We start from the raw sequence: 12,439 nt of genomic DNA, 5'->3' as shown, positions 1-12,439 counted from the left end.
TCTTAGCTTGCACTCAGACTCTGCTTTCAGTTTCACTTTTTGCAAAGCATGGCGTTTCCTGTCTCCTTTTGCACAGAGTATATTTCCTGTCCCTGCAGTCTGCACAGAAACATTTAAGATTATAGGAGCATTGAAAAGCATTTAGAATTATAGATTCAACTCAACAGTTCAAAGTGGTTCTTCTTGGACCTGTAATAAAAGCTTAATTGGGTGCCAATATGTTTAAACCTCTAAATGCAATATCAATATTAATAATTAATGGAATAGTAATAATGATCATAAAAATAGCAGCAAATAATAGCAGCATAATATTTTACTCTTCCTGACAATGTCTAATTCTGTTTTTAATCTGCTGCAGCAGTTTGTAGTTAAGAAGAACACTTAGAGATCCCGAATGAATAAATAACAGACTAAAAAGAAAAATACTTGGACCTCGAAAGTGCATCCTAGATCAAAAAATTATAATTATATCATTTTATATTTTTCTTGAAACATGTTGGCCGATTGAAATGACACCTGTGAATTCACAATGTGATGACTGCTTATGAAGTCATGCTGGAGTCACTGTGAATATTTCCATAGAGAGGCACTTTGCATCAGCAGCACCATGCTCCAGTGCTCTGGGAGAGTTTATAGTCCTGAGAGTTGAACACTGGATGACTGACAGCTGTCCTTCATCACAACAGAAGCCACAGAAATCCTCCTCATCAAAAACATGACTTTGATCTGCGTCCTCATCTGGACTCTCCTCTGCTGCTGCTTCACAGGTAAAGTCCAGAGAATCAAACTCCTCTCCTCTATCAACATCTGTCCCTCTGAAATGAAGCCCACAAAACCATTAAGCTGCTTTATGTTTTTGTCTCTGTATCCTCAGAGTCCAGAGGACAGATCACAGTGACTCAGCCTGGAGCAGTGAGCTCTGCTGTGGGAGGATCTGTGAACATCAAGTGTAGGACCAGTCAGAATGTTATTAATTGGGACAACAACCATCGTTTAGCCTGGTACCAACAGAAAGATGGAAACCTCCCCAAACTGCTCATTTACTATGCTAGCACTCGACAATCAGGGATTCCAGCTCGTTTTACAGGCACTGGATCAAACTCTGACTTCACTCTGACCATCAGTGGAGTCCAGGCTGAAGATGCAGCAGTTTATTACTGTCAGAGTTTTCACTATCCTAACAATCAGGATGTGTTCACACAGTGAAAAACAGTCGTACAAAAACCTCCCTCAGTCAGACGGAACAGAAACTGAAGTGACTGCTGCAGCTGGAAGATACTGCAGAGACTGATACAGTTCACTGAGCACACACACACACACACACACACACACACACACACACACACACACACACTAAAGTGATTCATCACAAAGATTGTCTTTAGTAAATGAGATAAAAAATAAAAAGTGAGAGAATATGTGATATATAACATGGAATCTTCATGACTTTGACCTCCCTACATGTGTTATAACCAGTGATGCGAATAACGGCGTTACTAACGGCATTACTATTTTCAGTAACGAGTAATCTAACTAATTACTATTCCTATCGTTACAACGCTGTTACTGTTACTAACAAGAAAATGCGGTGCGGTCGCGTTACTATTTTTCAACAACCAGACGGTTGAAGCTGTCTTCAGCTTACCGCATCAGTTGTAAGGAAGTAGCTGTCTACGTAAGTAATCTGGGGGCTACATCTTTAAGCAGCACGCGCTCCCGCGGACGGCAATCACTTTCTGCCTGACGATCACTTTTTGGCACAACACCTGGAGCTCAGGGGGAAAAACAATCGCATGAGTGCTGCTGTTTGACTGAGGAAGAATAAAGTAGTCGTGCTAAGTCAATCACATGACCACTTAAAGATAAAAAGCAACAAGGTGATATATACCAGTTTATAAATTGTGTTGATAGGCCAAGTAAAACCAGAGTCATGATAAACAATATATACGCGGCGTGTCTTCCTCAATAGTTGCGTCACGTTTACTGTTTAAGGACAGCTCTAGCAAGCACTCTCTGCTTATGAGAGTGCTTGCTAGAGCTTAAAAAACAAACAAACAAAAAAAACCCAGCCCTTTTGTGTTGACAAAATTGACAATTTATATTTGCATTTAAAGTTATGAAATATGATTCAATAAACATGTTTGTGGTTGTTACAGTAAAAAATATAACTTTTTCTACTCTGGTTTTATGTTTTTTTTGTCTGATTTTAGATCAATTTTGTTAGTACAGTACGTCAAAATGAAAACATAACAGTAAATTCAGACACGTGAGGTTGTGCTGAAAAGGATGATACCAAACAAGGCAAAGTAAATAGTTTTTAAAGGTGAAATGTGGAGGGAAAATCAAAAGTAGTTAAATATGGCCAATTATACCCTGGACCCCAGAGGGTTAAACATTTTTTTTTAAGTAACACAATAGTTACTTTTCAAGTAATTAATTACTTTTAGAATCTTGTAACTCAGTTACTAACTCAGTTACTTTTTTGACGAAGTAACTAGTAACTATAATTACTTACTTAATTACAGTGTTGGGGAAGTTCAACACTGGTTATAACATATATTTATTAAAGTTACATACTTTCCTCAGGGACTGATAAACTTGTTGGCATGATCTGAGCTGACCAAAACAAATTCCACCTTCCAAAACTTTCTTAGAACCTTCTCCCAACTTTATATAAATTGGATTGTAAGAAAGGCAATCAGAAAATGCATGTCTTTGTACTCTCTGTTATGGACACAGATCTATAGATCTTTATGGACAGAGCAGCATGAAAGATACAAATCGAAGCACTGAGTAAGGTGCAGTGAAATGCTGAACAATTGTACCTCCTCAATAATCATTTGTTGTTTGCGTCACGGGCGTAAGCTAAAAGGGAGCCCCTTCTATAACGGGGAGAGCAGCAGGGGGTGATCACGGAAACAGAAGACGTATTACCCGGTTAAAATAGTCAATAAAAAATAAACACTAAAATACCCTGATCAGGGGAGAGAAAAATAAAAATGTAAAACTCAGCACAATAAAAACATAACGGTGCTCAGTCCATGAGCTAAGTCCCAAGTTCCGAGTCAGGCTCCGCCACTGTCATGGTCCTGGGACATTTTGACCCAGTGTTCTTTGTTTCCTGTGTTTCTGTATCATGTTAAGTTCATTTGTTATTCTTGGAGTTCCTATCGGTCCCAAGTTGTTTAGTTTATTGGGTTTCCCCTCTTGTTTTATTCCATGTTTCCCCCAGTCCATCATGTCTGTGTTCTCCCTCCTGCTCCTCAGTGTACTCTCTCTCTCCACTCTGCACCTTTGTGTATTTCCTGTTTTATTGTGAAGGTCTGTGTCTTATGTCAGTGTATTCAGTTTATGTTTCCCCTGTCTCGTCTTGTCTGATTACTCCCAGCTGTTCCCTCCTTTTGTGTCTCATTTCCTGATTGCCTCTTTGTGTATATAAGCTCTGTGTTTTCTGGTGTGCGTTGCTGGTTCGTCTGTGTTCTTTCCCTGCATCATCCTGTGAATTCTCCCTGCTTGTTGTCGCCACTCATGTTCAGGTTTGTTGTTTAGGTTTTAGTTTTCCCAGTATAGATTATTTCTAAGTTCTGTTTCTTGTCACTCTCACCTTTTGTTTGTTAATCACTCAGTCTCAATAAAGCCTCTCACTTCACTGCAATATCAGTATCTTGGGTCCTTTGTTAAATTCTACACGGCTCACCCCGCAATCCATGACAGCCACACTTCCCGGCCGTGAAGAATCCACCGATTACACCAGTGGGAGCCGGGCCGACCGCGTCCTCTGTTGTCGCCTTGCCGCTCCGCTCAAGCTTCCGCTAGGCACAGGAGAGCAGCGGCAGTCACTCTTCTCAATTTCCCGGGTATTACATGAATCTTAACAAGTGGTACTTACCCCGGGAGGCCAGAGCTCTGAACTCCGCCCGCCGCTGCTCCGGGTTCAAACGTACGGTCGGCTTTCGTCAAGCACCCACTGTCAGCTGTGGTTTCCCACTGAGACTACCCTCGACCGCTCTCAGCTCACTGGGCCAGTTTTCTAATATGGGGCGTCCTTTTTGCTAACCCTCGGTTTGGCTCGCCGTTCAGTTCAGCTCTCTGTTCTCTTCTCTCCATCCCCTGTCATTACAGCATCTCCTCTCGCTGCCCTTCAGGTGTCTCTAATCAAGCATCAAGTGGAGGAAGGCGGAAGGGAGGGGCTTTTCCCCAAACACAAAAAATATATACAAAAACTTGCAACACTACAATATGCTCTAACAAAAATAAACACTGACACAGCAAGCATTTGCTTCAAACGTCATCAATTTATCATCTCATAGCATATGGCTATTTTTCTCTCTGTGAATGAATCTTCTGACAGACATTTTCCTAGAAATAACTCTATTACATAAGCAGTCTGATTTATTGTACTTCTTAAATAATAAAGCTTTTTATGAATCTCAATAAAAATATTTAAATGCTTTCATTCAATGAAGGCAGATGTTTTTGTTATTTATTTTAAAGAACTCAACTATTCTTTATCCCAGATAATCTATAAATTCTTCCTCTTTTACCAACTCTACGTCATTATAAATTAAACAACATAATATATGTTTTCACTCAAAATACTTGTCACGGCCCTGGGTCTGTGACCAAGTGTTTTGTGTTTAAATTATATTTCTTGATTATTGTTATTCATGGTTTTAGTTCTCTTGATGTTATATTTTTTGTTCTAACTTTTAGTTTCAGTCACTGTGTCTTCCCTTTTTCCATGTTTCATATCCAGTCAGTCTTGTCTCCACCTGCTGTGTCCCCTGGCAGCTCTGGAGAGTCTATCCAGCCATCAGCTCCACCTACTACACAACCACCAGGACATCTGTCTGTGGCACCTACGCCGCAGGTCGCGTGGTTTCTTTATGTGTTTATAGAATCATTACTTCTTATTAATCTCTGGCTTTCTTCCACAGCATGTTTTTTGTAAATGGTAAATGGTTGCCTGGTTCTGCTGGAGGTTTCTTCCTGTTAAAAGGGAGTTTTTCTTTCCCACTGTCACCAAAGTGCTTGCTCATAGGGGGTCATATGGTTGTTGGGGTTTTCTGATCCTGTGGGGTTTAAAATACAATAAAAATAAGTCTGATTATGAAAGTTTGGGCTTCGATATATTATTTATAATAAAACATATATAATATGTAATATATGTAATGTAATATATAATAAACATATAATAAAACTTTTCATTAGTAGACTGCTGTCAGTGCCCCGATGGCAGCTCTCTCCCAAGCGCTTGTGTTTATTAAAAGGTGTTAGTCTTCTGCTCATCGTGTCTGTAGATTTTGTTAATTAAATTTCCATAACAATAACAAAGCAATACAACTATTTAAAAGGCATTTCTGCTTCCACCTTCTTGTTTTCAAATCTTTCTCTCTGTCCTGCTGTACTTGTGTCTACATGGAAATTCTTCACCTTCAACTCTCTACTGATGAGGAACTTTCAAAATAAACAGGAACTAACAAAAAGATAAATTAAGAAAGTGAGAGGAATACACTAAACAAGATGACAGAGTGGGTCAGAGAAATGGAAACACTGGAGCACCAGGACAGCAAAGAAACCAAAGCACGAATAAAAGCACAACTCTGGAAGTATGAAAAATTGATCACTGATCATCTCTTGTTGCAATACAAAATGATTAAAGACCACAAGATAAAACAAGTATTTTACTTCGTTTAAACCATGAAGAATTACATGTGTTCACAAGCAATGTCCATAAAAAAGGAGCAATACCATTTCATTTCACAAACTGCTTCCTGTGTCATGGTCCGCGGCCTGGTGCCTGAGGAGCGGATGGGATGCCCACGCCTATGGGTGTGGCTGTCGTCTCCACACCTGCATCCCATTCCAGGCGATCATCAGGAGGACTATTTAACCCCACATGGCCGGCTTCTCCACACCAGTCCATTAGTCACCATTCAGCGGTAACTTGGCCCTCACGTGAAGGTGGATGTGGAATTTCTGGTTTCTTTTGAACTATGTTAATCCTTCTACTGTGTGCCCAGGTTATTGTTCAGCGCGTTTGAGCCTACACCTGCCCGTCCTCCTGCCTGCCTGGAGTTCAGATTAGCCACCGGTCATCATCTCCTCCGCCTTCCTGGAGCCCTCTCCCGCGGACCCTCACCCCTCCCTCCGGTTCCCACGGCCCAGCCCTGATTGTAAGATAAATAGCTCTACCCCGTTGTATGCCGTTATCTCCCTGCTCCCCAGTAACTCTCTTCACTTCTCTGTTGCAGCCTCCCACGGTCCCGATCACGGCGTTCCCGAGTTGTTATCTCCCGGTCCCTTGGTTCTAATATTAACACTGCATGTTTTCCTTTGATCATTCTGGGACACCCTTAGTTTGAGAAATAAAGTTATTCTGCGTGCATCCCAGCGTATTGTGTTTGCTTCTGGGTCCAGCTTGCGTGCTAGAACTACGGTTCTTGACATCCTGTCTCTTAAATAACCCCTAAGCAAATATAAAACTATTCCCCTAACACCATAATGTTCCAATTTTCTTATTAATATATCATGGTCTCTTGTGTCCAACGCTCAAGTGTATGAATAACCCATTCACAAATTGCTTTTTGTCTATGGAGTTTGGGGTGTATTCCATTGATTCTAATAGTGCCAAAGATGGTGATCTGCCAGATCTGAACCCGTACTGACTCTTGGTGAGTATGTTAGTGATGACATCACCTGGTATCTTCAGAAACCTGCAGAAGCTCCTAAACTGCAGATTGATGATGCTGCCACCTGCAAATCTACAGTTTGTGATTATTTAAGTGGGAGTCAGTCTGGAACTGACTTCACTTTGACCATCAGTGAAGTTCAACCTAAAAGTGCAGGAGTTTATTACTGTCAGCAGGAGTACAGCCGTCTGTTCACATGTGAGGAACACTGTGAGAAAACACTTCACACACTTTCTATTTCAATCTGTGATCTTATCTGACAGGATTCTGGAGAGGCTGGAGCTTTTCCCAGCTGTCTCAGGATAAGGGGCAGATTATACATTAACTTCATCATCCATATGGAAATTGCAAATTACATTTTGAATAATTTTAAATATCAATTAATAGGAAACTAAGCAAAAACAGAAAAGACATCATTAATTCAGACAAAAATTTCAGATAGAAAAAACACGAAGGATTTCATTGTGTCAGTCAGATGATTTCCATAGAGAGGCACTTTGCATCAGCAGCACCATGCTCCAGTGCTCTGGGAGAGTTTATAGTCCTGAGAGTTGAACACTGGATGACTGACAGCTGTCCTTCATCACAACAGAAGCCACAGAAATCCTCCTCATCAAAAACATGACTTTGATCTGTGTCCTCATCTGGACTCTCCTCTGCTGCTGCTTCACAGGTAAAGTCCAGAGAATCAAACTCCTCTCCTCTATCAACATCTGTCCCTCTGAAATGAAGCCCACAAAACCATGAAGCTGCTTTATGTTTTTGTCTCTGTATCCTCAGAGTCCAGAGGACAGATCACAGTGACTCAGCCTGGAGCAGTGAGCTCTGCTGTGGGAGGATCTGTCAGCATCAAGTGTAGGACCAGTCAGGATGTTTTTGTTCAAAGCAACTCTCACTGTTTAGCCTGGTTCCAACAGAAAGATGAAAAACCTCCCAAACGTCTCATTTGCTACACTCGCATTCGAGATTCAGGGATTCCAGCTCGTTTTACAGGCAGTGGATCAAACTCTGACTTCACTCTGACCATCAGTGGAGTCCAGGCTGAAGATGCAGCAGTTTATTACTGTCTGAGTGCTCACTGGTTGAACAGTCAGTGGGTGTTCACACAGTGAAAAACAGTCGTACAAAAACCTCCCTCAGTCAGACTGAACAGAAACTGAACTGACTGCTGCAGCTGGAAGATACTGCAGAGACTGATACAGTTCACTGAGGACACACACACACACACATACAATTTTCTAAGACAAAGTGAGACAATGCGTGATATGTAACATGTAATCTTAATGACTTTCTACCTCACCAACTCCGCTTCACTGAGATTTTAAGTACTCTCGGTCCCTAGTTAAAACATAAAAAAAGTTACATAATTTTCTCAGGGATTAGTAAACTTTTTGGCATGATCTGAGCTGACCAAAACAAATTCCACTTTCCTAAAACCTAAAACCTTATCCCACCTTTATTTAAGGTGGATTGTAAGAAGGGCTATCAAAAATTATGCATGCTTGCACTCTCTGTAATGTACAGATTTCTATACACAGAGTAGTGAGAAAGACTCAAATGCCAGCACTCAGTAAGGTGCAGTGAAGTGCTGAATAATAGTAAGTGTTGTTTTTTTGCTGCTCACGAAATTATGCAAAAGTGTGTTACATCCTCGGTGTAACAAGAATTTGTCTCCCGACTCCAACTCCACCCAAGAATAAGCCAAAACCAAAAGGAAGTGTAAATGCAGTACACCCATTTACTGACTTAGGCAGTAAGCTATGCCAAAATATTGAAACAAAAGATCGCTAAACATCCCTAATCTGTTTGTTCGCTGGGGGAGGCCCAGGAGAGAGCAGTGATGTGGCTGTCAGTCAGTCACATTTATGCTTGATCTGCCCCACTGTCATTCCATAAATACATGACTGCCATCACATATCTACTGAAACAGCTCTGATAACAGCTTCATTTAAAAGATTTTTAAAAGATTTAAAAGTTTGTGTTTCACAAGAACTCCTTTGAAGCAAAAGAGCAATAGGGTTTAAGAAATCTGCTTTGGCATTACACATAAACATATATTTATTATCAAACATTTAAATGTAATCAAACAAACAGAAAGAATGAAACAAAATCATGGAGCTATTTAAGGTCTTCTCTGTTTCCTCCTTTGTCTTCAAATCTTTCTGTCCTGGCTGTAGTTGTGTTTGTGTTAAGGTTTGACACTAGGCAGAAAAGCAGGACTCAATCACAGGACTTCCTCTAGCAGAGACAGTGACTTCAATGACAAGTGAAAAAAGGGTCATAAACAGTTTTAACACACAAAGTCCACAGCAGTGTTAATCCCAGCTCCCAGTACAGTCAGGCTGACACAGCTGATGACATTTTTTTTCCAAGATGCCTCTTTCTCCAGCTCCGCTTCACAGGTTTCCTGGATATAAAGGAGAACACAGGAAAGTAGACTTCACAAAATAAGTTGGTCTTAACTTACAAAGTCAGATTACACTGGCTGTTTGTCATAAGAAGGTCAAGCATCAACTAAAGCTCAGACACTCTCCTTGTTATGTACAACTGTGGCAGGTATAGGACTCAGGACTCAGAAACAAATGGACAAATTGAAAGAGGCAGCTTTATTTACTGAAACACAGAACTAAAAGGAAAGTCTGAAGCTAGAGGCTCAGAGCTGGGAACAATTCGATTCAATTTATTTATATAGCACTCTTCACAGGTTAAAAACCACAAAGTGCTTCACAGTAATATAAAAACAGAAATACATAAAAAAGCACAATCAAACATACAGCACAAATCTAATTAAAAGCCAATCTACAGGGAGTGCAGAATTATTAGGCAAATGAGTATTTTGTCCACATCATCCTCTTCATGCATGTTGTCTTACTCCAAGCTGTATAGGCTCGAAAGCCTACTACCAATTAAGCATATTAGGTGATGTGCATCTCTGTAATGAGAAGGGGTGTGGTCTAATGACATCAACACCCTATATCAGGTGTGCATAATTATTAGGCAACTTCCTTTCCTTTGGCAAAATGGGTCAAAAGAAGGACTTGACAGGCTCAGAAAAGTCAAAAATAGTGAGATATCTTGCAGAGGGATGCAGCAGTCTTAAAATTGCAAAGCTTCTGAAGCGTGATCATCGAACAATCAAGCGTTTCATTCAAAATAGTCAACAGGGTCGCAAGAAGCGTGTGGAAAAACCAAGGCGCAAAATAACTGCCCATGAACTGAGAAAAGTCAAGCGTGCAGCTGCCAAGATGCCACTTGCCACCAGTTTGGCCATATTTCAGAGCTGCAACATCACTGGAGTGCCCAAAAGCACAAGGTGTGCAATACTCAGAGACATGGCCAAGGTAAGAAAGGCTGAAAGACGACCACCACTGAACAAGACACACAAGCTGAAACGTCAAGACTGGGCCAAGAAATATCTCAAGACTGATTTTTCTAAGGTTTTATGGACTGATGAAATGAGAGTGAGTCTTGATGGGCCAGATGGATGGGCCCGTGGCTGGATTGGTAAAGGGCAGAGAGCTCCAGTCCGACTCAGACGCCAGCAAGGTGGAGGTGGAGTACTGGTTTGGGCTGGTATCATCAAAGATGAGCTTGTGGGGCCTTTTCGGGTTGAGGATGGAGTCAAGCTCAACTCCCAGTCCTACTGCCAGTTTCTGGAAGACACCTTCTTCAAGCAGTGGTACAGGAAGAAGTCTGCATCCTTCAAGAAAAACATGATTTTCATGCAGGACAATGCTCCATCACACGCGTCCAAGTACTCCACAGCGTGGCTGGCAAGAAAGGGTATAAAAGAAGAAAAACTAATGACATGGCCTCCTTGTTCACCTGATCTGAACCCCATTGAGAACCTGTGGTCCATCATCAAATGTGAGATTTACAAGGAGGGAAAACAGTACACCTCTCTGAACAGTGTCTGGGAGGCTGTGGTTGCTGCTGCACGCAATGTTGATGGTGAACAGATCAAAACACTGACAGAATCCATGGATGGCAGGCTTTTGAGTGTCCTTGCAAAGAAAGGTGGCTATATTGGTCGCTGATTTGTTTTTGTTTTGTTTTTGAATGTCAGAAATGTATATTTGTGAATGTGGAGATGTTATATTGGTTTCACTGGTAAAAATAAATAATTGAAATGGGTATATATTTGGTTTTTGTTAAGTTGCCTAATAATTATGCACAGTAATAGTCACCTGCACACACAGATATCCCCCTAAAATAGCTAAAACTAAAAACAAACTAAAAACTACTTCCAAAAACATTCAGCTTTGATATTAATGAGTTTTTTGGGTTCATTGAGAACATGGTTGTTGTTCAATAATAAGATTATTCCTCAAAAATACAACTTGCCTAATAATTCTGCACTCCCTGTAAATAAATGAGTCTTAAGCTGCTTTCTAAAAGAATAAATACAATCAAGGCAACGTAATGATGGAGGGAGAGCATTCCACAACCTGGGGGCGACTGCTCTAATAGATCTATTTCCTCTGGTCTTAAAACGTGTTTGTGGGACTACCAACAGCCTTTGATTAGATGATCTCAGGCTGCGAGAGGGAGCGTGGGGTTCTAAAAGATCAGAAATGTAGGCAGGAGTATCACAATTCAAAGCTTTAAAAGTCAGTACCAAGATTTTAAAATGAACTCTAAAATGTACTGGAAGCCAGTGTAATGAACGTAAAACTGGTGTAATGTGCTCTCTTTTTCGTGTCTTAGTTAAAAGCCTTGCAGCAGCATTGCCGTGCAGCAGAACCAAGGAACAAAGAGTAAACTGGGAGTAACAAGGGAACTGAGGCACACAAGGAAACACATTATAACAGGGTAGATGTGAAAACAAACAAATGAACGTACAGTTACATTGTAACCTTGGTTCTCTGAGTGAGAGACTATTTCTCCACTCCGTTACATATTCCATATGTAAGGGGTATGACCCCCTTGGTCATGGCGTGCCTGCTGGATCGTCTCTACAACCAAGCGAGACGACTGGGAATTGGACTGGAGGCTTCCCAGGATCCCGGGATTGAATAAAACAATCAGTATGTCATACTTGGTCCTCTTGTTTACATGGAAACGTTTAAGCAGCAGAAGGATGGAGTGCTGCTGCTGTCCGGTCTTCATTCACCTGACGTAGGACTGCATGGGGACCAACTGGTATCAGACAGGAGACTTTTTGAAGTAGTGAAACTTTCGGGCATCCACCTTGAAAGAGCCTCCATGTAGATCCCTCTGCAGCTCTCCTTGCCATCGTGCTCGGCCCACTCTCTCCAGCACGCAGTAAGAGTCGCTGCCAAGTGTTACATCAGGATTGCTCTCGCTGCCAATCAGGGCACGATATCGCAGACACTGTGATGCCACGACAACCAGCTTTCTCCCGTATCTTTCCAAAGCCTTGTTCAATCTGACCAACGGGGTCAGCGGAGACTTGGAGTTGACTTGCTTTGTGATGTCTTTCCTCTTTTTGAAGAAGGCACATGAGCTCTGAATCCCATCCTTGTTTTCTGGAACAACGTCGATGGGGTAGATGTCTTTGGGAGTGTCGGTAAAGCTGTCAGTCACTTCGATGCCTGTCTCTGCATCAATGTCCTTAAACCTGTTGGTCAGCACGACATCCTCTCTCTCCTCTGGGAGCTCGTAAAACGTCAGCTCGGTGTTGATGACCAGTGACTTCCATATGAGCTCCTTGGTGTAGTCATCGAGCTTGAGGGGAAACCCGTGCTGCCTGTCTTCCAGTCATATCCACAAACTGGGAATGGTTA

At 41.5% G+C, this 12,439-nt stretch overlaps 1 long non-coding RNA gene and 1 gene segment (V, D, J or C); both read left to right on the top strand.

The window, feature by feature from the left end:
- Positions 1-708: 708 nt before the first annotated feature.
- LOC109199571 (Ig kappa chain V region 3381-like) lies at positions 709-1,245 on the top strand. The segment is given in 2 exon segments: positions 709-767; positions 875-1,245. Coding segments are annotated over 2 exon segments (384 nt in total).
- Positions 1,246-5,796: 4,551 nt separating this feature from the next.
- Positions 5,797-6,388, top strand: LOC112844681 (uncharacterized). 2 transcript variants are annotated; one of them, XR_003217409.1, is made up of 3 exons: positions 5,797-5,942; positions 6,024-6,176; positions 6,255-6,388. It is a non-coding gene; the product is annotated as an uncharacterized LOC112844681 (long non-coding RNA). The 2 variants fall into 2 exon arrangements; XR_003217408.1 differs by having other exon boundaries at positions 5,906-6,176.
- The last annotated feature ends 6,051 nt before the right edge of the window (positions 6,389-12,439 follow it).

Source organism: Oreochromis niloticus, unplaced genomic scaffold (genome assembly GCF_001858045.2).
Source record: "Oreochromis niloticus isolate F11D_XX unplaced genomic scaffold, O_niloticus_UMD_NMBU tig00000736_pilon, whole genome shotgun sequence".
In the NCBI taxonomy this organism is placed as follows: domain Eukaryota; kingdom Metazoa; phylum Chordata; class Actinopteri; order Cichliformes; family Cichlidae; genus Oreochromis; species Oreochromis niloticus.
This window is presented reverse-complemented; position numbering and strand designations above follow the sequence as displayed.